Raw genomic sequence first — 26,987 nt, 5'->3', positions numbered from 1 at the left:
TCAGACAAAACACAAGATTCATTGTAGTTGCTGTAATGCATAATTCCATTACCTAATGTCAACCAAAACACTGTGCTACTTCAAGCTTTTTTTCCCTCACTGTTAGATGTACTGGCATTGTCAATAGCATCTTAAGAACCCTTTCTAGATTATACCAAGGTCAAATATAAGAGCTTAAAGAACACAGGAAAAGAATTCATAACCATTTTATGTAATAGGAATTTTATTTTATACATAAATAACAAGACTGAGGAATTTTGAGACTTGCTACTTGCAGTGCTGATCCTGCAACAGGACAGGCATGGCAGACTTAACTCCCACTGCAGAACAGAGGACAAGGTCTCAAGATTGACCCAAAATACAGTGTCCTTTCACAAATGCCATTCCAGAAGCCCAAGCAGCACACTGGCAGTCTTTCCTGAGGCAGAAGGCAGATTAGTCACATTCAAAATCAAAATGGATTCCGATGGTTATCCTCTTTTTCCTAGGAAATCGTTGCTTCTATCTATATTTTTATTCGCCTGAAGTCAAAAGAAGGGCACAACTGATATTGAAACAAGGGTGAAGAAAAAAAAAAAAACAATTACGATATTGTAGGCCTTTTCTTTTAATTGTCAAAATGCATTTATATTTTTTTCTTTGATGTTGAAAGCTGATCAAAATCTATTTGATGAACACTCTCACTATTAACATCTTGTGTAGGGATTTAAGTAATCATATTTCTGACATGACAGCACTAATCATAGAATGGCTTAGGTTGGAAGGAACCTCAAGGATCATCAAGTTCCTTGGTTCCTATAGCTATGCTGTATGGAAATACAAAAGAGAAAGAATATTTCATAGCAACAAAGCATCAACTGGCATCTTTTGTAATAAATCAGCATTCTCAAATGGAATTCTATTTCATTCCCATCGGGTGTACTTTCTCTAATCTGATTTACTCTGGTGTAAACCTAGGGTAATTTAATTGGAACAAATAGAATTAGATAAAAATAGAACCTGAACAGGTTAAAAGTGACAGATGCCATGGAAAAACACAAACTCTTGTCACCTCCATAACATTCACCAGCACAACCACCAGATAAAATTAAAGCTTGTCTCTCCCATGATGGGATGGATGTGGTTTGGGTTGTAGTTCACATATAACTGCTAACTACAAACACACACTGAAGTGCAATGCTGCTGGGTTTTTTTGGAACGGAGAAACATGTTACTGCTTCCAAGCCAAAGCAATTTTGTCCCTGGCTGATCAGTCAAAATTCAAAGACCCATGCTGTGACAAACCCTTATAAGGAAAATGAGACCACATTTGCTTTGTAACCAGATTCAACTAGGAGTATTGCCAACAGTTTAATATACAGCGAGACTTTCAGGACTGATCTCATTCAGAATAAACAAACTCATCTTTTCAAAGATCACAGCAGTGTTCTCCAACGTTTGGGACCATCCAAATCCAACAAAACAGCTGGACTTGAGTATGGAGTTAAATAATCAGATTTGATTTCAAGCAGAAGTAACAAATTGCCACCCCCACAGAACAGCTGAAAATTGAGACTGAATTGAAATTCCATCATTTGGTTGCTCTAGGTCAAAACTCTAGTAGTTGTATTTATGCAGAAACAACATGTGGCAAAGCAAGCAGATTTCAAAACCAGCAGCACCCAAATACTTTAAACACATGAGCAATCTTAACTCTAGCAAGACAATAGAGCATCCGAGGCAGCAACTGTTAAAAAAAAAAAAAAGCATGCCTCAAAATTTACTCTGCTTATACAGCGTGAGTACACATATTATGTATGATATAATCATATATATGAGGATAAAGGTTTTGGATAGCTTTAGTATAAGTCTTCCTGACAGCTTTTCCTCCTACTTTTTTCTTTTTTTCCTTCAAGTTCTTCTTCAAAAGAAAACTTGCCATAAGCACAAGTACTGATGTCCCAGAAAGTGAGTAAAGACTGGGCAGAAATTATGCTCATATGCTAAAGAAAATAAGATCTATTTATGGGTTTCTGTTTTAATTGAACCTTGGGACAGTATCCCATAAATATACAAAAATTAAGCTTTCCTAGCTTTTTATCACTTATTAACACTGTCCTAACTAAAAAAGCAGCACAATGTGTTAGTGAATTTCAGAGCAGCTTTCCTTCCTCTTACTTTTCCTGAATATCTTACTCAAAACAAGATTTTTTTTTTTTATTTTTATGTGGCTGTCATATAAGATAGTAGAAAGCACATTGAGAGACTTCATATTCTGATAGAAAACTAATTCTTGTGTCTGAAGGAAAACTTCAGTAAATCAGCTACTCAAAGTATCTCGCCCTTTTGAGAACTAGCTATAGCAATTAAATATTTATTAATGGAAGCACAACATTAAAAACTAGTTTTGCTGTTAAAGCTGTAGAAGTAGAACACTTGTTCAGCAGATGTGTGCACTCTGCATAGTGTTTGAGACTGGTGATGATGCATGGAATAAAAACTGGCGGAGTTTTCTAAACCTGAGCTCTATTTAGACAGTTGGTAGCTAGGAAAAAAATAAAAGAATTTTACTAGTAAACAGAACACTGAGTAAAAAAAAAAAAAAAAGAAATCCCAGCAATGCTAGAAACCTGATGAAAAATAACTCTTTAACATAATGTGGAAGTAATATAAGACGGGCAACTAAAAAACATGTTAAAAAAAAAGACATCCTTAATATCTTCTGTGTGAGAAGATAATCTAATATGTTGTCCTAAATGATGTCCAATTACATAATCATTAGTGATAACAGGCCTTAAACACCCAGCTATTTCTCTTCTATGAACTAGAACTACCTTTAAAAGTTAGGAGTTGTGTTTTTGTCTTTTGTTTTGTTTTCTTTCTTTCTAGAAAACTGTAACAATCACAGGACTTGTCGCAGTTTAGAAAGCAGCCTAAAACAGAACTGGAGTCTCAACTTCAGCTTCTGGCTCAGAGCACTGAAACATTGCCTCCACTTCCTGCACTATGGTTCCCAACTGAGGAAGAAAGTTTCATTAGTGAAGTGCACCAACATGAAAGGTCAGGCACACCACAGATTGTTACAGGCTGTAAGACGAGGCTGTACCTTGAAACTGGCAAAACTTTAGAGAAAACATAAGAGCAGAGAATAGGTTCCTCTCCCCTTCTTCATACCTGCACAGGCAAGCAGTTTTTTGGTACTGGAGGCAGAAGTGGGATGGGGAGAAGAAAACAAACAACAACAACAACAAAAAAAATCAAGCAGTATTGAATTTACTACCTCTCTTCCCCTTTACGTCAATGTGAAGATGATAACTACGTACAAGTCCAATCTGCAAGTGTTTGTGTTACTTTGCAGCTGTGGTCATATACTGTTACCAATTTTTATCTCTACCTGTTTGACATCAAGTGATCCGGTGTTCTACTTCAGGGTTTGCTCTTCATTTGAAGCAGTGTGGATTTCCAGGGGCTTGTCACCCTCCACTTCGCTCTTAAGGAGAGAAAAACAGGCACAACACTTCAACTGAGGCAAGCCACTGTTAATATTTTTTGCTGGAACAGGAGCCCTTGTAAAAAGCTAGAACAAAAACTTCTTGCAAAAAATCAAGTGATTGATGAGGTTAGTTCATTGTGATACCCTCCCCAAACTGTTTTGAGATTTTAGTCTTCCTGTAGTTAGCTCAGCAATTAATGGATTTGAAAGAACAAGTAGCTCAACAGAAGATGCTTTAATTGACTCATTTTTGCCTGCACTAATAACAGAGGATGAATTCCCACAGAGTAGTTGCTATTTTGCATTCTTTGAATTCTGTGTGAACTTATACAATAGGCCTCTTTTAGTACATATCCTTTGAAAGAGTGTTCTCACACTTTCTCTGAAATAAACGATGGAAATCAAAGAATGAAGAGAGGCTTGTTACAGCATCTGGTTTATCTATTTGCCAAGTATGCTATAACAAACAGTCACTTGATTACAGTTTTAAATAGATGTCAATAAAAAAGAAAAAAACTTAAAGGGACATCCACACAGACAGAGGAATGAAGAACACAACACTGGAGAACAGGCTGAGAGACCTAGGCCTCTTCAGACTCGAGAAGACCAGACAAAGGGGAAGTCCAATTTCTATACACAGTCATTTAATGGCCATTTACATATTTGGAAGAACCAGGTTCTTCTCAGAGGTTCACACCAAAAGGACATGGGAGCAGCACAGCAGATTTCTAGTAGTAGATATAAGGAAAGAGGGAAAGAAATCACACCACAGGTTGCCCATAGAAGTTGCTGAATCCCTCCCTATCTTTGGAGATATTCACCACTTGACTGGACAAAGCCTGTGCCACTAAATCTATCTTCAAAGCTGGTTCTCCTTTGAACGTGGGGAAGGATGAAATGATGGGAGGCCACACTCAACCCCAGTTATTTTTACATTTTCAACACTAAAATTAAATTGTACTTTATTTGTATTCAGAAAAGACATTTTTACCAATATGCCTTAAATAAATGTGATGGAAAAATATAACAAAATAAGCAGGAAGAGACTAGAAAACATAACAATTATACAGGACCACTAAAATTTATGCTCCAGCACAAGCTAAACAGCACAGCAGAGGCACAGAGTCCATGAAATGCTTCATATGCTGTGCTGGAGATAAGGACCCAATACACCAAGATTCAATTATGCATATAATTCTTACAGTTCCTACTCAAAATACGACTAGCAAGACTTTTAGAAGATAAGTCTTTCTTTAAAAAGAAAAAACACTGTTTTGATCACTATCCTGGATATTTCATAGTAAATGAAGTCACATCCACAGAACACACCCATTTCAAAGCAATGACATAGTTCATAATTCTCATGTACAGGAACTTGTACGTTCTGACAAAGTGAACAAAATGACTCATGGTGCCTCATCTCAGGGATTACTCAATCCTGAACAAATGAACTAAAAATAAGTTGTTCACAGAGGGTTCTGTGTTCTTCCACTTGCTTGTTTTGACTTGTAAAAATGAAAATGATACCCAGATAGGGTGCTTTTTCTTTTTTGTGTTTGTTTGGGGCTTTTTTGCCCCTGGAAGAGAAAAAAAAAAAAAGCCAATACAACAAACAATAATAAGTGTAGGGAAACAGGGATTCTGCTCAGTTCATTTGTGCTGATGAGATCAGTAGGTCTCACAGCAGGACTTGTCTTCACCAGATCCATCAGGAGTTGTTTAATTCAAGTCAAACCACCACTAAACTGTCACTCCTCATACACAAACACGGTTGTTCAATTAATAGCAATTAATACATCCTTTTAACTCCATCCGCTGCCTGTGCTTACTGCACCAGTAATGAGTGAGCCTGATAAAGCATTAAAACAGGTAGCCAGAAAAAGAAGTCCTTTGAGCTGGCACACGACAAAGACAATTTTACCAAGTGCTAAGGTCCTCAAGTCACACCCAAAACAAATTAGAAGCAAACTAACACAGTTAGGTCAATGACCCAAAAGACAGCCTCCTCCATGGCACAATGCCTTCTTGTTATTGGAAGCAGGCACATAGTCAAAAATCTTCCTATTTTCTGGCTCAACATAACCACTCCATAACACATCTGGGTGAACAGAGGAGTTCATGCATCAGATTTCTGTCCCACAGCAGGAGCGGAAATATTTTGTATTCTTATGCAACTGACATTTTCAAACGCACCATGACTGTAACAAATCTCCCTAATGCACTCCTGTGTTCAATACTAGGATTCTACAAGATTTAAAGAAAAAATTCATTATTTGAAATTCATAATAATGAAAGTAAGGTGACTGTACATAATTTTTTTTTAATAAAGTTTCAGTCAATGATTAAAATGATTAAAAAAAGTCAAGTAGACTTTACTGAGATCTAAGCTCTAGGCTTGAAAACATCAAACAGGGATTGCTATAACATTTTTACTAACATATTTAGAAAAAGTTCAAAAGCAAGCTGGTCTAGTTAAAAAAAAAAAAAAAGGGGGGGGAGAGTGGTGGGGCTTGCAAAAGAGAGTCTGGCCCCAGAAAAGAACAATTACAAAAGAAAAACAAAGCATTTAGACTCACAGATTAATAATTTGCCCTTTCTTCTGTCTCTTTTGTTTGCCAAATGTTGCTTAGGATAAAGATATCATCCTCTCCCAGTCAGTCAATAGCAACACATTCTCAGTTGCATACTTCTAGTTGAGCTTGAAATTTGCTCTCTCAGAAATATGGGAGCACTTTAAAAATATTACTGTATTTTAAGTCACTCTAAAAAGCACAACCTTTCGTAGGGTAGATTCTTCCTTTTTCATCTCTCAAACACTCATATTCATCACGACCCAAACTAAGGATTCAGCCCCCAAAAAACTGGAACCTTCTCAAGTTCCTCTCTGTTTGTTCTTACTACTAATAACAAGTGACAAGTGATACTAACAATAAGAAGTGAACATATGACAGCAGACAGTATTTTCTGTCAGAAGTAGATGTTTATCATTTAGTTCAGGTCGCTGTCTCTTAAGAAGTCACCAATGACAAATCTTTGGTATTTACAGGAAATCTGTCAGCTGCTCATGCTCTGTTTTAAAATATACTTAAACCACAAGTGACTCAAAACTCCCAAAACACGATTTAGGTTTGCTATGATGACCATTAATGATGTCCATGGTTAAGTTACCCAGTCAAGACACTGACACCACAACTTCCACTTTCACCACTCCCTTGATCCCAGTGCAAGAAATAAGCAACCCAAAGCTGAGCAGTCTTTGGGCTTGAGAGCACTTTGTTACCAGCTGACGCTTAATAAGATACTCAAACAGCTGTGCTTAACTAAGCATGTGTAGGTATGTACGTACATACGTATGTACTTCTGCACATGCAGAAAGTATTGTTAAATTTCAGCTAGTTTCTATCATTGGACCAGGAATGAAACTCAAACAATAAGCTGTATGAATTTCCCTGAATTTCTGAAGCTCTTTTAAGAAACATAAACAGACAGCATGGGAAAAAATAAAAGAACCAGTTTTCTATAAGATCTTATTACTGATTGGAACAAGGTGAAAAAAAGCACAGAAAGAAAGGAACACAAACTGAAAAGGGGGGATGTTACTAGAGCTCTAGTGCTGTTCCGTTTCACTACATTTCAGCCATTTCAGTAAAAACAGTGGGTGCCTGATTCACTATCAAGGGGAAGAGGGAGAATCCAAAACATCTGAGAACAGAGCAAGCTAACTCTTTGATTGGTATAAAGATAAGACAAAGAAAGAACTAACTGATAGAATAAAATGTTTTTCTGTGTTTCAGTATGTTTCGGCTCACTGGCTGGAACAAAACCCTTGTCTAAGTGACTTGGTGCCAGGACACAGGCCTTCATCACTTGAAGATGAAACCACTGCAGCACGAGAGCTAACAACCTTACAGAACAGTTCAGATGATAAAAATAGCAGAACCGGAGACAAAAGAGGAAGGACAAAAAAGGCCACATTTCATGACAGCTATCATCAGATGAGCTGAGCGACAAGAAACTTACAGGTCAGCTGTATTAAACTGTAGCTCTGAAATACAGATGTTTAAGCAGTTTTCTGTAAAGAAGTTATTATCTTTTGCATATAAAGCTACAGTCCTTAAAGCTGTTGCACAAAAATCATCCAGCCATTACAGTTGTTTTAGCCCTCTGACTTAAGAGCAGATATTATAGCTGATAAACTCATTGAGAATTAAACAGAGATCCCAGAGTGGGAAAAAAAGAAGCTGCAATTCACAGGCTTAACAGTTCAGCTAGACCTGAATGGTAAAGCAAGAAGAAAGGTGTAGAAGGAGAAGATCTTGCATGGATTTTATTGGGCAAAGAGACCAGTCACTTTACAAAGACTAACCAGAGCCAATGCAGAGTATGAGCCTTCATAATTGCAAAATTCCAGTAATGAAAGTTTGGTGTTGCCTAAGGCTACTCTAAAGAGTTCCAAACAGTATTCATCATTCCTAACAACTGTATAAAGTCATAGATATGATTCTCTGTAAACTGCAAACAAAAGTAAATAAGGTTTCAATTTCACTATCACCTTCCCTGAAGGCTTACTACTTGGTAATATAAATGTTAACAGTAATTTCACTGATGTTTGTGAAATCACTTCTTGTGAGTAAGTAAGTAGGCAAAAAAATATTCAGAAGATAGAATGCTTCACATACACCTGGCCTACCAATTAGCTGGTTACATTTCTTGTTCTGTCTTCTCTGTTTGGGGGAAGATATAGCAAAGTTGTCCACTTTATATCAAGGTAACATACACAGGAACTAATGAACTACTCCTCATCTCCTTTTTGAAGAAAATGTTTCATCCTTCTTTAAATAAAAAACGTGAACATAGATCGTCACTCATGGTACCTGTATAGGTTGAGTTGAGCACTTCTAATCTAACAGCCACTTCTTTCAACAAACCAGCATCAGGATACCAGAATGCTATTCTGCAAATCACATATTCAAAACTAGAGATTAACTTGGTGTACAGAGGCGCTCCAGTCAGCACTTCAAAGACTGCAGCAAAAGGTCCTGGAATTCATCTTTTTTGGCAGAACCTAGTTGATGTGACCTCAGTTTGGCATAGCTTACTGCCTCATAAAACCTTTAGGAAATCCACATACCACATCTACTTTAATGACCTACTGCTGCACAAACATGAAGTTATGCACAGCTGTGGTACCTATGACTATCAAAGAAATTATGAGCTGTGTAACAAATTAACACAAGCCAAGAAGAGCCACCCATATACAGTTTGATTATTTGCAAGGATCCTTTATGTAGCAACAAAGAAACACTAGAGCAAATGTCACAAAAACAAACAAGTAACATCATTTGCTCTGGCGTGGTTTCAGGAACAACTGCCACGGTAAGAATTCAAGAATAACATTTGCATTTGCCTAGTTAGGAAGCCTAGCTGCCTGCTACATCAAGAGGGAAAGACTATATATACAAAAACAACCTGATTATTTCACCATGTTGTCAAAAAACCTGTAGAAAAAAAAACCTGTTGTCCTACAACCTACCCCAGAATGCTTTGTCAACTTTGGTACATGATAGTTAGAAATATTTATAGAATTATAGAATTGCTCAGGTTGGACTTGGTGATCTTAAGGTCTTTTCCCTTAAGCCATACTACCCTAACTAACAACCCTCTCCTAAATCATGTCCCTGAGCACCACATCCAAGTAGTTTTTAAACACATCCAGCAAATGGGGAATTTCTTGACATTTCTGTAGAAGTCCTATCGATGTAATAGTTTGTACTGATTTTCTGGATCTCACTAACTATAAAGACAAAAACTACCTTTTTACATTAATATAACCACAGAGCATTAGAGATGGACAGAAAGTTTTTCCATGGAAGGCTTCCCCTTTAATTTTAGTGGTGCTCTGGTAGTCTGTATGTACAAAAAAAAGTAGAAGTTTTCATTAATAGGTATGGCTGACCACATCATCATAGAACATCACTACACTATCATTAATAAGTAAACAAAACAAACAAAATCATATCTTTTCAGCTATATATTTGGTACTGTTTTACCAACTTAGACCTAAGGAAATTGCCCAGCAGGCTTTTCTCATCACCAACTTAACTGACAACAGTTAACATCAACAATACCTGACCAGTTACATTAACTCTAGGAGGGAACTGTTCAATCCTTTGTGCAAATAACATTCTGGAAACTGAGGAACATGATATAAAGACTCGGCAAGGAGGAAGAGAAAGAAGTGTGTTTACTCAATGGTCTCTAACTTTGCATGTTCTTTGTTTTTCTGCTGAGGTTGCAAGTGCTTGAATAAACCTTATAGGACAATGAAGGCTTCACAAGTTTTTGCCTTCCAATAACAACCAGGTGTTTCCTTTTGACATCTTAGGACAAAATAAAAGAAGAAGCTCAGCTAATTCATACTGCTGCAGTCAGTTTGCCTTTCTGACATACTTTTATGTTGCCTATTTTTTTGAGACATTTTTTGACAGACAATGTTTTAGGAAAGGTACGATATGACTAACAAACCCTTGCTTATTCAAAGAGTAACACAAGTGGATTAATTAAAGAGCCTAGGGGCCAAAACAGGGTGAGTATTCACAAGAAAAGTCAGCTGATGATGGCTCCACTAAGACTCAGCAACTGATAAGATAGATGAGCATTTGTCCAACCCATTCTGTTTGGAACCAGCCCCATGCCTAGCCCCGCACAGGAAACTCACTTCAATGCCCAAAACTCACTCAAGTGCAGTTGCCTGCGCAACCTGTTTCTCTTGGTGGCCATCCCACTTAATTCTTAAGACTTCTGGATTGCAAATATCTTGCTGTGGTCTTCTGGTTTCTGTTCCCAGAACACCACCATTAAAGCCATGCATCATCATCAACCTAGCATGAACTGTTAACATACTTATCAGTATGAACTGTTACCAGTTCATATTAGGTCACAGTGAACCACCAAGGCTTTCTGCTGGTTCAAAATTGTTTACAAATCATATTTTAGTTCTGCCATGCTAAATCAAATAATTAAAATAAGAGAAAGGAAGCAATCTGCTGCTAAGGCAGCAGTTTGTATCAGCAGAAATAGTACAGTTGCTTAGAAATTAGGAATAAAAAACACACTGAGTCTAGCAGTGGATTTTAAACCTCAAATGTTTTATGTTACATAGTTGAATTTTTAACTAGAAGTTTAAAAAAATTCCCTGAAAAAAATCTTACAGGCTGTCCCTCAGGCACATTTTATATAACTGCACAATCGTTCAGTCTCTTATACTGCAATTCACTGAGCTATCCACATATATCTAGTTTCTTCATCTATATCAGAGGTACAACTACAAGGACAGCCTGCCCCTGAGGCCTAATGGAAATGTGCAGTAGATAAAAAACAAACATCATTAAGATAATTAACTCCAGAAGCTTTAGGCAGCCTATAAATTATGACCTAGACATTACATAATGTAATGAATCGAGAAAACAAGTTCCCCTTTCTTCACAAGTCAATTCTAACTGTCAGCTAATATCACTTACTGCACTAATTAGTGCACACTGCACTACTTTTGAACCTTGCATTTTGTAGAATGCAAAGCGCATTTGAAGTAAAATAGCATCTTTCTTCAAATTTTGTGGGTTTTCTTTTTCGTGGAGTATTTGAATAGTTGCCCGAGCATAATGATACCACTGCATGCTGCCCTATCAGACATTACTATCCAGTCATAACACGTAGATCTAATAAAAATAAACAATGATAGAAATATAAAACTACAAAAATAAAACTTCCAACCACTTTCTGAAATTGAAATAAGCCTAGTATTTTTCCACAACTTAGAAATGTAACATTAAATCTTTGTCTTTAGAAATGTAAGCTGAGTCAGAGTAGGTAAAATTATTTGTTTGTCTGAAAACATGTTGGTAGATTTTCTCCTAATCCAGAAATCAAGTTTCTCAGTCTTCTTACCTTATCACCTTTTTTCCCAGATTTCTTCTTTTTAGGATTATCCTTCCAAAGAGATTCTACAGCAATATATCCCTGAAGACTCCAGTCATACAGATGAGTACCAGCAACCTTTGAAACAAAAGATATTTGAAAGCATGAGTCTAATAATCTGAGAAATATTGATTTGTTTCTTGCTCATGTAGAAAAAAATCCCAGAACCCACGACCTTTAACATCTTCCTGTTCAAGCTCAGAGAATAAAGTCTTAATTAACATCTTGGGGGAAAAATAATACATGGGAGGTTAGAAAAGCCAACTTGCTAGAAAGCGCTGTTAGAAGAGTACATGAAATACATCTGTATAAAAGGGAGTGCAATGACGATGCATGGAAGCAATTCTGTGTTTTATCATGTTATAACATGTTCAGTATATTTAATATATACAACTTATTTCTTCAATCGTCCATGCTCACTTTAAAGAGAAAAAAATCATTCGCACTTCTGTACTATTTTGCAATTTTACATTTTCACTGTTTTGACAGACTAGTAGGAGAGTTCCCTTGTTTCTTCTTATTTGCAATTCAGAACAAAAACTTGATTTGCTGATAGATGGCTGTAACAAATAACTAGCTATTAAGCCTCAAAACAGAAGACAGCTAAAGACAGACAGTGCTTGCTATATTACACCAATGGGGAATTCTGTAACAGGACAAATGGCAGGTCTTGCTTGACCAACCTGATCTCCTTCTATGATCTAGCAACCCGTCTGGTAGACGAGGGAAAGGCTGTTGATGTAGTCTACCTAGACTTCAGCAAAGCCTTTGACACTGTCTCCCCCAGTATCCTCCTGCAGAAGCTGGCAGCCCATGGCTTGGATAGGTACACTCTTGGCTGGATATGGAACTGGCTGGAAGGCCGGGCCCAGAGAGTGGTAGTGAATGGAGCTAAATCCAGCTGGTGACCGGTCACAAGTGGTGTTCCCCAGGGACCAGTGCTAGGGCCTGTCCTCTTCTATCTTTATTCATGACCTGGATGAGGGCATTGAGTGCACCCTCAGTAAGTTAGCAGAAAGTGCAAGTGCAGGCTGGAAGTGTGGATCTGCCTGGGAGTAGCGAGGCCCTACAGAGGGATCTGGACAGGCTGGATAGCTGGGCTGAAGCCAATGGGATGAAGTTCAGCAAGGCCAAATGCTGGGTCCTGCACTTTGGCCACAACAACCCCAGGCAACGCTACAGGCCTGGGGCAGAGTGGCTGGAAGACTGCATAGAGGAAATGGACCTGAGAGTATTGATTGATGCTTGTTGAACATGAGCCAGCAGTGTGCCCAGGTGGCCAAGAATGCCAATGGCATCCTGGCTTGCATCAGGAATGGTGTTGCCAGCAGGAACAGGGAAGTGATTGTCCCCCTCAACTCAGCTCTGGTGAGGCCGCACCTCGAGTACTGCGTCCAGTTCTGGAACCCTCACTGCAAGAAAGACATTGAGGCCCTGGAGCGGGTACAAAGAAGGGCGACAAAGCTGGTGAGGGGTCTGGAGCACAGGCCTTATGAGGAGCGGCTGAAGGAAGCTGGGATTGTTCAGTCTGGAGAAGAGGAGGCTCAGGGGAGACCTTACTGCTCTCTATAACTACCTGAAGGGAGGTCGTAGTGAGCTGGGGGTCGGCCTCTTCTCTCGTGTAACTGGTGATAGGACTAGAGGGAATGGCTTCAAGTTGTGCCAGGGGAGATTCAGGCTGGACGTTAGGAAATACTACTTCTCTGAAAGAGTGGTCAGGCACTGGAATGGGCTGCCCAGGGAGGTGGTGGAGTCACTGACTCTGGAGGTGTTCAAGGAACATTTGGATTTTGTGGTGAGGGACATGGTTTAGTGAGAAGTGTTGGTGATAGGTGGGCGATTGGACTGGGTGATCCTGTAGGTCTTTTCCAACCTCGGTGATTCTGTGAAATTCCTAAGTCTAATATGAGAATTCCTACCCCTTACGTGATATGGAACCATAATAATCACAGCATCCATAGATCCATAGCATCCTAACATCCAAGAGTTTTAGGTTCTTACAGCTCCAGGCTCACATCAGTAGTAATTCTCAGATTAATACCTTTTTCTTATAAAAATGGAAGTAAAAATAGACAATTTGACCAACAAGACAGATTAAACTAAAAATTAAATGAAATTGAAAAATAAGGTATCATTCTCTCTCCAAAAGAGAAACTGGAAAACCACCACTATCAGATCAGAGCACGTGCAAGTGATTCTTCTGAAGTTTCTGTCAACCTCCAACAACACGCTACCCAGTTTCCCTGAGCCAGAGGCAATTTCTGTGTGTAACAATGCCCAATGAACATACCTCCTTATGAACTTATCCTGTCTCCTCTTGAGTCACATGCAACTTTTTAGCATTCAGAACATCACATGCTGAGGAGTACTACCACTAGGCAAATATCACACAAAGAACTACTTCCTTTGTTTGGAACAAAATTAACTATGCCAATTGTGCACCATCACCATGACAGATGTGGGCAGAGATCACGGTGCCACCTTTATATTGCAGCTTACATAACAAACTTTCAAACAGTACTGAGATCTCCAGCCTTATAATTTTTTCAGTGCTGCATTAGATTTTAGGAAGCGCAATTAAAAATCTTGCCCATCTGCAAGCTGTATACAAGGATAAATACTTCATAGTAAAGATCACAGAGTTCTCTTTCAGGTGGCAATGGAAATTCCACTCAAATCAGTAACACGAGGATTTGAAATACATTAGTAGACCAGCTTATGTCCACAAACACGAGGTTCTAAAAAACACTGCATTAAAAACCCAGAGGCTTTATGCAGCATCAGTAACCTTCTGCTGATATATTCACCATGCAAGAAGTTTGGCAGCAACACCTCAGTAACAAATCCCTCATTTCTAAATCCAGACTTATCAATATACAGAGAAAACCAGATGATCTCAACAGCCAGCCACATATCTGCATACACCTTACTAAAGAGGCTACTTAATAATGAACATACTAGGAATTAAAACCAAACAAACTAGAAATCCAAATGCAAATCAACTACAGAATTTCTAAGCCACAACTAAATTTGAGATGTGGGATGTTTCAAATACCACCAGCTAGAATCTTTATCATCTTTGATAATTACAGTTGTGATTTGATTTTAAACAAATTGATACAATGCGCAGAGTTTTCCCTAATATTTTAAGTCTACAAAAGTCATCGGGGGAAAAAAAAACACAAACAAAAACGCACAAAGTTCTGGTGATGAAGGTGTTAAATCTCCAGAACTATTCCATACAAGCAACACAGGTATAACCATTCATCTTCTCATAACAGTACTCAGGAGTGCACACTTTCAAGTACTCCAACAAACTAGTTCTGAAAACCTCTGCCTGATCTGGAAGGATGGTGCAAGGAGTATAAACTTACCAGGACTGGAAGATAACTGCTACAAAACACAAATGCATGGTTGGGCTTTGGTGGTCATGTGGAGTGTGGTTTTTTTGTTGCAGTGTTATTGAGGACATACAGCTATCAACACAAAATGAGAAACAAGAAGTATCCATAAAATCTCTCTTGGTCCTGCTTAAAAACTAAACAGCACAATTTAAAAATATTCTAATTATGGGAGTCATATGATTAATTATGAATTATACTAAACGACAAACTGGCCCTTCATGTTGTTGGAGTAAAGTAGCTACATCAGAAGGTACAGCAACCCACATAGGTTATTCTACCACAGTCAACCACTATTCCAACATTTGCACACACCTCTCAAGGGCAGGACCCACGCAGAGGCTCACAGTTCACATGTATTGTGAAACATAGTTCTAGAAAACTATAAGCTGCACGTTACAAGGTCAACAGGATTATTTCCAAGAAATTCTTGATAATCATCTGATACGCCCTCCTACTAGCAGAAAGCTGGAGGTTGTGTTGTATTGTGTACTTTATACCTCTCTCTTTCTCATGGAGCAGATTCAGAGGAAACAGGCAAGTACTGCAGTCACCACCACTATTCTAGGGAGTGGCACTTCCAATCCAGAAAAGTAAAAGGAACAGTAAGAGTACAAGAAGGTCATTCAGCTGTTCTAAGTGTTCATTTGAACACTGATACAGAGTTCCTTTCAGAGGACACATTTTTTTCCAACAATCATCCGCAGTTCTTGATTTCTGAAAGATAACTTCCAGTTTGTTTGCATTAAATTATTACATGTTAAAATACCTCTGTTCAGTCCAACGCTGGAAGAAAGTTTGCGTGCTAAAATGTGAACAAACAAGTTCAAAAATCAGACTGACCGGTTTTCCGTAGGGCCTCTGAAATAGTCTGAAATATTTGGCCCTGCTGTAGCACCATCTGCATATCCTAAGGCCAAACACACATGTAAACACACTTCCATCTTTTAATTCCACACAAGACTGTAAGCATATAATACTGAATATTCTGTAGGCTGGATGCCAAGATTATCAAGTAGAATTACAGTTAGCAATTCTTTACCAAAACTGCATGCTGAGAAACTAAATTGAGGATCTGCTGTCTTTTCTGCTGTACGCTGCTAATGAAGTAGTCACAGTACTATTTTACATGCCTTTTTTATTCTGCAGTGAACATGGGTCAATTGATTCCAACTCCTCCTTTTCAATCTATAGTCTCTGTAATTATGTCACGTATTCAGTTGCGTCAGCACAGCTTTTTATGCCTCATAGAATAAACTACAAAAGGACAAGGGAAGAGACACACATTCAGAAGAGAAACAAATAATTTTGTTTGTTTACAAGTAAACTTCTGTATTAGGAAGTTTTCATTTCAAGAAGCGAGCAAACAAAACACACACTGCTACATGGAACGTGAGAAGTTCTAATACCAAGGAAAAAATAATAATTCTAATGACAAAGAGGCTGATTTAATAATGGAAAGTTTTCTATGGAAAGTTGGACGATAAACCATAGTTAATACAAAACATTTTGAAATGCATTATGGCTAGCTGAAAAGCAATGGAGCTCTTTCACACTAGTTAAAGTTCCACTACAACAAAAGAAACATTAATATTAAATTTGGTTCCCTTACCACATGTACAGCCTGACTGGTTGTTCTAAGGTATATAAATGAAAATAATGCTAACAGTGAGGAAATAAATCCCTTACAAATTTGTCATTTGTTAGAATGATTACTGAAGGATAGAAAAAAAGAACGAACCCCAACACCAAGTCCATGCATTTCAGTGTCTGAAAACTACATATGACTAACACTGTGCTCTGCTGCTATGACTTAAGTTTTCAACTTACACATTTCAGTTACAATAAAAAGATTTCTTCCAGATGTCAAACATTGTACCTCAACTGTAAGTGTACTTTGCTGTGCTTATTTCCAGTTCTCCAATGAAGAGTGATTAAAAAAGGCAGGAAGTACTTTTTACTTTAAAAAAAAAAAGCCAAATCCATTAGTTTACTAGATGAAAGCAACTACACCTCTGCAAATGAAAATCACTGATGTAAGACTCAAATGAAGAAAAAAAAAATATATAAAGAACCTTAAAATTTATGTTTCAGCTTATTTCCTATAGTCCTCTATTAACCTGGCACATAAGCTTAGTGCTGCAGGCTTCTACTTTAGTCTTACAGATTTTTTTTTCACATGCCTACAAAACTTTTCCAAACAATAACTAGGGGAGCGTTTCCAACTTCAGATTAAAGCATACAAGTGATAAGATAGCAAGACATGATATGCTTAAAGCTTTTCTTCCTTAAGAAAAACATGTGTGAGGTTAGAGGAACCAAAAGAGTGTACCTAGGATATCACTCTCTCCACAGAAGTTTTCAAACTCTTACATCTACTGCCCTGACCAAGTCAACAGAGCTAAACCCACTTCAATCAAGATCCAGGCTCAGAGTCCCTCACTGGATTTTTTGTTATTCAAGTTGCACTAAGAACCGTGAACTGATGAAAGCACAACCATGCACTTCAAAGTTATGGCAAAATAAACAAGATATTGTGAAGCTGTTAGTAGCAAATCCACAGTTAAGACCGAACAGAGCTTTTTTTTTTTTTTTTTAACTACAGTAACATCAGTTTGATCACCATTTAATCATTTCCCACTTCATTTGTTCAGATGACAAATAGAATTTCAAGTTTCACAACAGAAATACCTAAGCTTCTTAAATTTTAGAGTCTTCTTCCTGCCACTTGCGTAATTTTCACTCTCTGTGGATAAGTCAGATTTATCTGTATTTAGAGCATCTGAATCCTGGAAGCATTAAAAACAAATTCCTTTCAAGATCAGCATGTCATCATGGTGACAAAAGAAAAAAATGCTGTATTTGAACTCTCCTTAAATCAATGACCTTTCAGTTCTCAAGCCATACGTTCTTGAGAACATCATACTTTTCATCCTGATATATCAGCATCATACACAAGCCAATTTATCAAAGCCTAAAATAAAAAATATTTCGGATGCACTGAAGTATGGGCACTTTGTGGATTTGAAAAAAAAAGAATTTGATGTAGAACTGGGGAATCTGCCAGTAAAGAGTGTGTAGACAGCAAAGTATATAAGATGAACAGGGACTGTGAGTAATTGTCAGCAATTCTTCCCTCCTCCCCACCTCTAGAAATGCACCATAAATTTAAGTTAGAATGACATGCAAGTGCATGAAACAACAAAGGCATCAACACAGAAGGCATTCAATAAGCAGCAGAACCTTTACCTCATTTCAGAATGTGCACAGTATCTTTTTTCAAACTCTATTCAGCAAAACCTAATTAATGATCCTTATCTCAAAATGTTATTCATGTGATTTCTCTAAAGAATTTCCTTTTGCTTTTTTTTTTTTCCTTCTTTCTTTTAAATCCTGTTTTCATTTGTTCTCAAGACATTTCAGGCTACCTTGTAACTAAACATGCAAACTGTATGTACTGAGCTTATTTATGTTTATTTATAATTACTTGAAGTTCAGGATTCAGTAAGGAGGTTATGTACCTCAAACTGAAGACTATATCAGATTTTCAAAAACAAAACAAAGTCATTGAATGAAATGGAGTCACTGAGAGGCTTAAGTCGGAAAGGACCTTAAAGTCCATCCAGTTCCAACCCCTAACAAGGCAGGCCTGTCACCCACTTGATCAGGCTGCCCAGGGCCCCAGTCAGCCTGGCTCCAGGGATGGGGCACCCACAAAATGCCTGCCCTTCATTCAACCTACACCACACGTTCTTTGATGAAACTGTTATTTTTTTTAAGTGCCAAACATGCTGACAGGACTTCTAAGAAAACAGATTAATTTGAAAAGAAGAAATAATTCAAAGTAAAAGACACTTCTGCAAAGAAAAGTATAGTCACTGACCTTTGCAATAGCAACTGCTTGTTGAGGATAATACATGGAAGCACCAATACTCATGAAACCTGCAGGATACACCAGCTTCTTTATTTTTGATCCTGTTTCACAATGAAAAATACACTGTTAGAATATATGTTAGCAGACAACTGAATGGCCCTACTCAACTTATATACTTTACTTACATACTTATATACTTATAAATAACATAATTCTGTTATATAGAGTTTAGCATATCTTCTGTTTAGTCTGATTGATTTGAAAAAAAAAGCATTACTGGAACACTGACATCTTTCCATAGTGAAAATTACCTTACTAATACCAGGGAAATTTGGGAACTAACTAATGAAGCACAAACCACAGTTAAGAGATACTTAAGAGAATTTTATCAACTGATATTCTTTTCTAAACAAAGAAGAAAAGCTCAGGCAAAGAAAGTTTAGGTCAGCATTCTCACAATATATCGCGCAGAACAAAAAAAGGTCTACTGTGAAGTTTGTAAGTTACCCTGATTCACAAGTACTTATATGTCCATAGCTGTTCTTATGACTAAGTTGTCTTGTTTCATTACAGCAGTTCACAAAAAAATTGGAAGTATTTTTTAAAACAAAAACTAACAGTTAAGCTGTATGCCTACAGCTCAATCACCAGGCAAATGCTGAACATTTTAATCAGGGCACAATGCAGTTTAACAAGGAATGTAGATGGGAGCAGGTACGGGAACAAAGCAAGTAGTAAAGCAGAAAAAAAGGGAAATGGGGGTCACAAAAGAGACATACTGGAGTCAGCATTCAGTAATTCTGTTCCTCATAGATCAGCTTTTTCTACGTGCAAAGTCATATATACATCTAGTAACAGTTGGTGTTTTCAGTTATAACTATCACAGAATGACTTGGGTTGGAAGGGACCTCAAGGATCATCAAGCTCCAACTAGACAGAAATGAACTCAGACATTTGTACTACATGGGATTTTTAGTTTTTATTATACTTAGGACCTTATCTTTCAGATTCAGTCTCAATTCCCTCCCCCACCTCCACGATCTTCATGTTTTTCATAATTCTGCTGCAGACAACTGGAAACTGATATCATTCATAATTGTGTAACTCAAGAAGCAGGAGTTCGAAGAGAAACGTCAGATGGATTAAGACAGATCTTGACTGTCACAAAAATTTCCACACCAGAAAAGAAAGCATTATTAAATCTTTCGAGGAGTACAAATATAAATGTATATATTCACAGAATTATTTCCATTTCTGAATAGCCAAGCATATGCTTTATTTCTTCAACACAAATGGAGTCTGCTAAGGTGTACTCTTATCCAAAGGGAGTTCTCCCTAGTGTTTCAGTCCTGCAACTTTGTAGTTCCAGTACCAAGAAGTATTCATCTTGTTTTACTTCATTCCACTACAATACAATATTCCACTACAAATACGAAATATTTGTTCATAATTAACATTTCTTAACATTTGTAACATTTACGTTTATTTCTGTGGAAGTATAAACATATTAGTTTCTTCAACTAGTGCGATGAAACTCTGTAGCTCTCTACAGTAACTTATGTTTGTGATCAAGAACTAAAAAAGATTTCTTGGCTAAGAAAAAAAATAAATTCCTTTCCTACTTTTGTTATATTAAGCTAGAATTGAAGTGGATCAAAGGCCAGAGTCCAGTAACAGATACAATATTCATAAACATTTATTAATGGTTATATACACCTTTTACAAGAAGGTTCTGTATAATTTGAAGAATACTGCAGAAACATGCTTGTACAATTAAGTCAGATCTCATGTATCACACTTAAAAGTTAGTTACAAGAAAGAATCCCACAAATAAATGTTTTATCCCAAGTTTTACCATAAGCAGTTCAAAAGGTTCCCACTAACCTCTGGCAAGAAACAATCCAAGAATTCCAGCAAAACCTATCACACCGAGCCTTGGATAAAATCCAGCGGGGGGGTTTTGCAGAAATTCACAGCCCTCTGAAAAGAAGTCAGAGCACAGTGCATTAATGTAATGTGAAAGCGTTTTTGTGATAAGAAATCATCAATATATGCTGGCAATTGTTACAAAACAGAGTTATCAAAACACATTTAACTATCATGCACATTTTAGATCTGCTGGCATAGAATTCAAAGCCTTTGAGATCTTCCTAGTGACACATGAATGAAACTGAATATTGTATTGTATTTATCAATTTTCATAGAAGATTTTGCCTTTGCTACCAGGCCGTCTGCTTTGCTTTGCTCTTTTGCATGTTGATTATAACCTTTTCAAATTAACGTTTAAAATCCTTTACAAAAATAGATTATTGCATTTACATGACGACAAGCATTAGTTTCAATGAAACACTGTACAAAAAACAAATCACAGATCAAAGGAAGAACACAGCAAAAACAAAGCTCACTCCAAGATGGGAGTCTGATGGAAGATGAAAAACCTGCCATTAAAGACATCAAGAGACTGAGACTGTTGAATTCAGGAAGGAAAAAGAGGTGCAGCATCTGAAAGGAGTCCTAGACAGCATCTATGCTCAGTCTCAATGAGACCAGATATGATGCTTCCAAAACATGCAGAAATGAATAATAAGTTACTTCGAATTGATTCAAAATTCTTAGGAGATTCAAGGAAATAAAGCAGTATGAGTAAATTTCAGTTACTGGGCTGAGTCAAGCAAATATTAATATATTATGCTTGGTTTAGGCTGGGAATACTTTGTCAGTCTCCTCTTCCTTATGTGTCATTCTTAATGATACTGGTTATGATAGATGCAGGTCTCAGACTTTAGCTGTTTAGAAAAGGAAATTTAAATTGATACACTGTGTACAGAAAAGTAGTCTCAAATGGATTAAGAAAACCATATGCAATGATTCCTAGTGAAATTCCCTTTTAATAATAGATACAGTACAGTCCTACATTTGAAATTGCTAGTTAAGAAAGCTAAACTGATTTACCTCTACCATGCTCAACAGCTTTTTCTAATTTGGGCATAGCTTTGGCATAAAGATCCTAGAAAAGAAAAAAAAAAGAAAAGAAAACAGTGGTAAATAGATACCAATTAGATGAAACAGTAACTATAAATTTTCACTGAAAAAAACAAAACAAAACAAAACAAAAAAAACAAACAAAAAAACCTGTTGAATCCCTAATGGAGCCTCCTGGTTAAACTAACTATAATACCTTTGTAGTTTTGGACCTGTAAAACCTACCTGTAGATCTTTTTATTCAATAAAAAAATAGAAATAGAGGAAAAAAAAACCATGCATTGCTTTTATAATAACACACAAAACCAGTAACGTGCATTGCTTTTATAATAACACACAAAACCAGTAAAGAAACCAAAACCGGAATAATTTCACAGTTTCAATTTTACCCATCTTAAGAAAGCTACTTATTTTTATTCCCACTTCCCCATTCACTTACTGCAGGGTTATGCTAGCATACGTATTTTTTCCTCCAAGTGGTCTTTGGATGGAGATTAAACATAATACCTCAAAACATAGAAGTCTTCAATATTTCACTGATTTCCTGACCATATATCCAAATTACTTGCAGAGATAATTTCAGGTTTCTCAGTGTATTCAGTCATTGCGAAAGTACTTGAGTAAATGCTAAGGAGGCAAGTACAGCACTGCAACAAACTCTTTCCTAGTGCTTTACAGGGGGAGACATAGCTTATTTTGCAAGGTGATACATTACTCTTTTCAAGAAACTACATCTAACAAAAATGAATGTTTGAGGTGACTTGGAGAAACGAGATGTTGGTATACTGTCCTAAGTAGATTGAAGGGCACCTTATCAAAGCAAGGTTTTTCTTGGACTGAAAATATACAAGACATAACAGACATGCAGGTATATGTAGAGAGTTCACATCACGTTTTATCAAATAAAAAAAAAGACTGAGTAAGAATAGCCTTGCTAATTGCTATTAAGTGAAAAATCTTTAACAAGTTAGGCAGTATGTGACACACAACAAACTTAAATGGCTGTTATTAAAAGCCAGTGAAGGAAACAACAAACAAACACTGTTCTAAGGACCAGATAGGCTAAGTAACTCTGATCTATCACAGCTCACACAAAACCAGTTCATTTCTGCATCTGTGTTTTGAATTGTTTCCCACAGAGTTAAGTAATTTTAGAAAAGTAAAATTGTGAATATAATCAATTTCCTCAATATTGTGGGTTGTGTTTTTAAAGACAATTGTGAGGCAACTAAAAGATGATTTTCTTTAGCACATCTGGGGTAAAAACCCAAATGATCTCTGACTACGGTTAAGCAAGCAAGATGATTGCAGGCCCATACAGGCTACATGTTCTCTTCATAGAATGAGTCAGTAAACCACTGCCAGGAAATGGTTTGTTGTATGTAAACAGAACAGCACGTTTCATGTACATGACCACCACCCAGCCAAAAAAAAAAAAAAAAAAAGAAAAAAAAAGGCAAATGAGAAGACAGCAGGCCAGTGAGACACAAAGCAGTGTTCAGAGCTTATGAGCAATCACTCCAATCAGCCAACTCAATTTATCTCAAATTTCACCTCAGAATTACCACAGGTAACCCAAGAGGGAATTAGAGGCCACAACTCTAACTAAATTAGAGAACTCTAAACAGAAAGTCGCCCATCATCTTCAAAACTGAAGCTAGTACTTCTGCCTGATGATGGAACTTCAGAAACACATCACTAATCTGAGAAACTCTGAATATCTCTGCAAAATGTTTCGGTACCATTAATGGTCAGTACCACAAGAATGTCTAGGCAGGAAGGACACCCTGATCTGAACATTTGGCTCTTTATGCAGAACATGAAAACAGATTGCAGCTTAAAAAGAGGATTCACACCTGTCAGTTTGCAAAGCAGAGAAACACGTACAACTGCCAAGAGGCAATGAGATGACAAGGATGCCCTTGCTTCAAAAGTCAGCTTCAACACTCCCTGGGCCATCATACAGCTCAATACTCTAATATCAGTAACTTAAACCTCCATTACGAAGCTCTTTGCTATCCTCTTTGCTCCAATGACTACTCTTGTACTGCACGACTGTTTATTATAAACATGATGCCTAAGCAAAATATAAAAGCAAGTGTCAAGGTAAGGCCCAGATGTCAGGTTTGCTGCTGAGTAGCAGCTGGGGGATTTTTGCTCTTCTGGAGAGCCAAGTTCCTGCTCTCAACACTCTCATTCAGTAAATACTGATTTTTAAAACTTTTTTTTTTTTTTTTTTTTTTTTGCTTTTACAGAGTTGTGATGTGTCATAGTTGCAATGAGGGCAATTCAGTACAGCTGCCTGCAAAACACACTGCTTGAGCATGCAAAATACCGATGTATCATTCTGCTGTCCTCTTGAACCACAGGACAGTGCCAAATCCAGATATACCACAACTTGTGATACCTTAAACTTTCAAACTTCTACATAAGAGAATGGGCAGCTAATTAATTGTACTAAACAAAATGTTCAGGCTTTATTAGCAAGTCTAAAGGCCTGCAATAAGAGAGCAAACATGACTTTACAATATTAACGTACTTGAACAGATTTTTAGTCAAAAAGATTAGTTTCCAGTATCTAGCTTTATCAATGAGGTGAGGGCACCTCAAAAGCCTTTGTAATGTTCTCTGCACAGAAAGTTTCCTTTACAGGTAATGCTACCCTGAAATAAATAAATAAATCATTTTACAAACATTAGAAAGTAAACTTAAAAAAAAAAAAACAAAAAACAAAACTCCAAAACAGCAAGTTTTCCTGTTGTAAGTAAATAAAACTTAGGAGATTTGTTTGTGGAGACATCAGCACTTTCAGCAGTAACAACTGATTCTCAGTTTATGAAGTTGATCATCAACCTCTCAAGTAACTTTGTTCCCTGATAACTACTTCATGAAAGTTAACTGCATAAAGAATTTACAGACAGTAATTTTAAGCTTTAGCTAGTAACTTTTTTTGAAACAAAGTGTGAAAAAAGTAGGGAATTAATTAACAGAAAGAAAAAACAGCTCGAGTGATAAGGAGTAAACACAAGCTTGTGGCAAATACTAGGAGATGCAGCATTTTGAAAAAAATACTTGCATAGCTGTTATTTTCTTCCTAAAAATCCTTTGCTGCTATCTATTAATTCTGTGCCTAAAACCAGAACCCAACCTCCACCCTTACCACCACAGCACTACCAGATGCAACACAAGCCCATGATACCTGACACCAGGCTGTGTATGGCTCCATAGCATGCCGTAACTGTGAAACCCCCTCCTCCAATTGGGTTTGTGGGTTCTCCACGTATTTAGTCTCACGAGCTGGAGAGGAGTAGAGTGACAGCTGTGAATATTAGCAAACAAGAGGTTAAAAACAAAGGTATAACTGTAAATAAGTTCTCAGGGTACAAACAGTCTAACCAGAGAACATCTAACGTGGTGGTTACTATATGAACAATGGGCAATAAAAATTCAGGTACAGCTTTGAGACAACCATTATGAACTGAGTTTAATTATACACTGTGATGAAGATGACTTCTAATTGCTATGCAATTCATCCATAGTTACTATATGATCCCAGTCACAGGTTATAGATTAATATTAAACTAGTTAATAAGAATACAAGACATAACAGTGAAAAATGTTTCTGGTCTTAATCAGCACTTCTGGTTCCCAGTTAATACACTCTGAAATCATAGTTGATCATTTTCTATATTTGCACAAGCCATCATTAAAGAGTTTTAGTTGTTTCTAACACAGGTAACATCCAATACAAATTTGGCTATTACTGAGCAGGAAAATGGTGCTACATCCCAATGTTGCTGTCATTAATCACATCAGCAACTGTCAGAATTAGTAGCACCACGCACCTGAGCAAACAGAAATCTGAAGAGCAGTGAGCATCCTCACATGGTAGATACATTGTGATGCAAAACTCTGAACACTGTTTTTGTATTTAATCACAGTCACCTTAACACATTCAATACTGTAGCACTCCATTGAAGGACCAAAGTCTATACTGCCCAGCAGTAAAGTTCAGATCAAAATAAAAACTGTTCCTAGCACAAATATTTACAGTGAGATATTTTTATTTTATACCACACTTGCTTTGGTAGTTTACTCTCAGCTAACATTAAGAAGCATAGCTAGCATCATTTCAAGTTGGAAAACAATGCCATCTCTTTCGTAACTTAAAAAAAAAAATCTGCTAACCTTAGTAAGATACAATCTGACAACTTGTGCAATTGGATTTCCCATAATATTTTAAAAGACAAACATCTTAAGTTTCATTTCCTCAGGAAATGCAGTCATTTCTTGATATCATACTCAAAATCATTCTAACTTTGACCCCAACAGAAACCCCAATGGATGTGCCTGACAGCAGAACAGAAGTCTCAGGGAGGATGAAATTTCCATGCATTTTATGAAACTGGACGGCTGCCTAATTTGAAACGAACATAGGCTGTGAAAGCTCAGGACAGCAGTCAGAAACCCAGTGCTGCACATTCTGCTCTGCTGCTGGTTGGCAAGCCAATGACTCAGCACACACGTAATGTCAGCCTGCTGCCTCATCACTGAGTCACACCAGTGGTGGCACGGGGCACGCAGAGGACCAGGCTGTGGTCACCAACGTGAAGTCAGGAGGCCACATTAACTGCTCCTCTCAGACTACACACGGGAGCTGCTGATGCAGACACACACAGATGACCCACGTGCACACAAATACAGGTTATGTTTTATTTTCCTGCTCACGGAACACTTGAGCTTAGGCTGAAGTACTTAATATTTTAAGGTAGCCATAAAGCTGTATTTGGTTATGAACTACAAAAATACACCCTTCTGATGTCGGAGGCTGTTCCAAGCCTATGCAACGATGCCAGCGAGTAATTACACAACTGCTAACAGTGTGTTCTAGATCTCTCCTTACGAAACAGCCAAAACATCTGTAACACCTTAGAGAAGAAATAAAGCAGCAGGTAGTTATTATCATTACTTCTCAAATTAGTTGTTAGTTACGCCTGAATGCTGCGAGGCAGGGAAAACTGGTATAATTCCAGGCAGAGGCAGTCTAGCCTGTAGGCTACAATGTTCAGGACTAAACTTTACCAAGACAAAATTTTGCCTGAAAAAAAGAAAATAAATTACTGCGTTTTTAAAAATAAAACCTTCTCATTTTGCTGTTTTATTGGAAAACACAAATGAAATTTCATTACGGTTTTCCAACACTGTTTATTCATAATTAGAAATATATGGTGTTACTTAGATTAAAAACAGTCCTGTGGATTTTAAACATGACCACAATAAG

The 26,987-nt window shown here is 37.3% G+C and overlaps 1 protein-coding gene across 4 annotated transcripts in view; it reads right to left on the bottom strand.

Moving 5' to 3' along the window:
• Positions 1 to 205: 205 nt before the first annotated feature.
• Positions 206 to 26,987, bottom strand: part of APOO (apolipoprotein O) — a 31,357-nt gene continuing 4,575 nt past the window's right edge. For 2 of the 4 annotated variants that reach the window (XM_010725837.3, XM_010725857.4), the window contains 7 exons: positions 24,906 to 25,025; positions 21,677 to 21,731; positions 20,609 to 20,704; positions 18,734 to 18,825; positions 11,420 to 11,527; positions 3,374 to 3,469; positions 206 to 544 (listed from right to left, as the gene is read on the bottom strand). In XM_010725837.3, the coding sequence (XP_010724139.1) occupies positions 3,401 to 3,469; positions 11,420 to 11,527; positions 18,734 to 18,825; positions 20,609 to 20,704; positions 21,677 to 21,731; positions 24,906 to 25,025 (540 nt within the window). In that variant the 3' untranslated portion in view covers positions 206 to 544; positions 3,374 to 3,400. The other 2 variants (XM_010725845.3, XM_010725851.3) reach the window with 2 other exon arrangements.

This window comes from Meleagris gallopavo, chromosome 1 (assembly GCF_905368555.1).
Source record: "Meleagris gallopavo chromosome 1, MGAL_WU_HG_1.1, whole genome shotgun sequence".
Lineage (NCBI taxonomy): Eukaryota > Metazoa > Chordata > Aves > Galliformes > Phasianidae > Meleagris > Meleagris gallopavo.
Note: the sequence above shows the minus strand (reverse complement) of the source record. Positions and strands in the feature narration are given on the sequence as shown.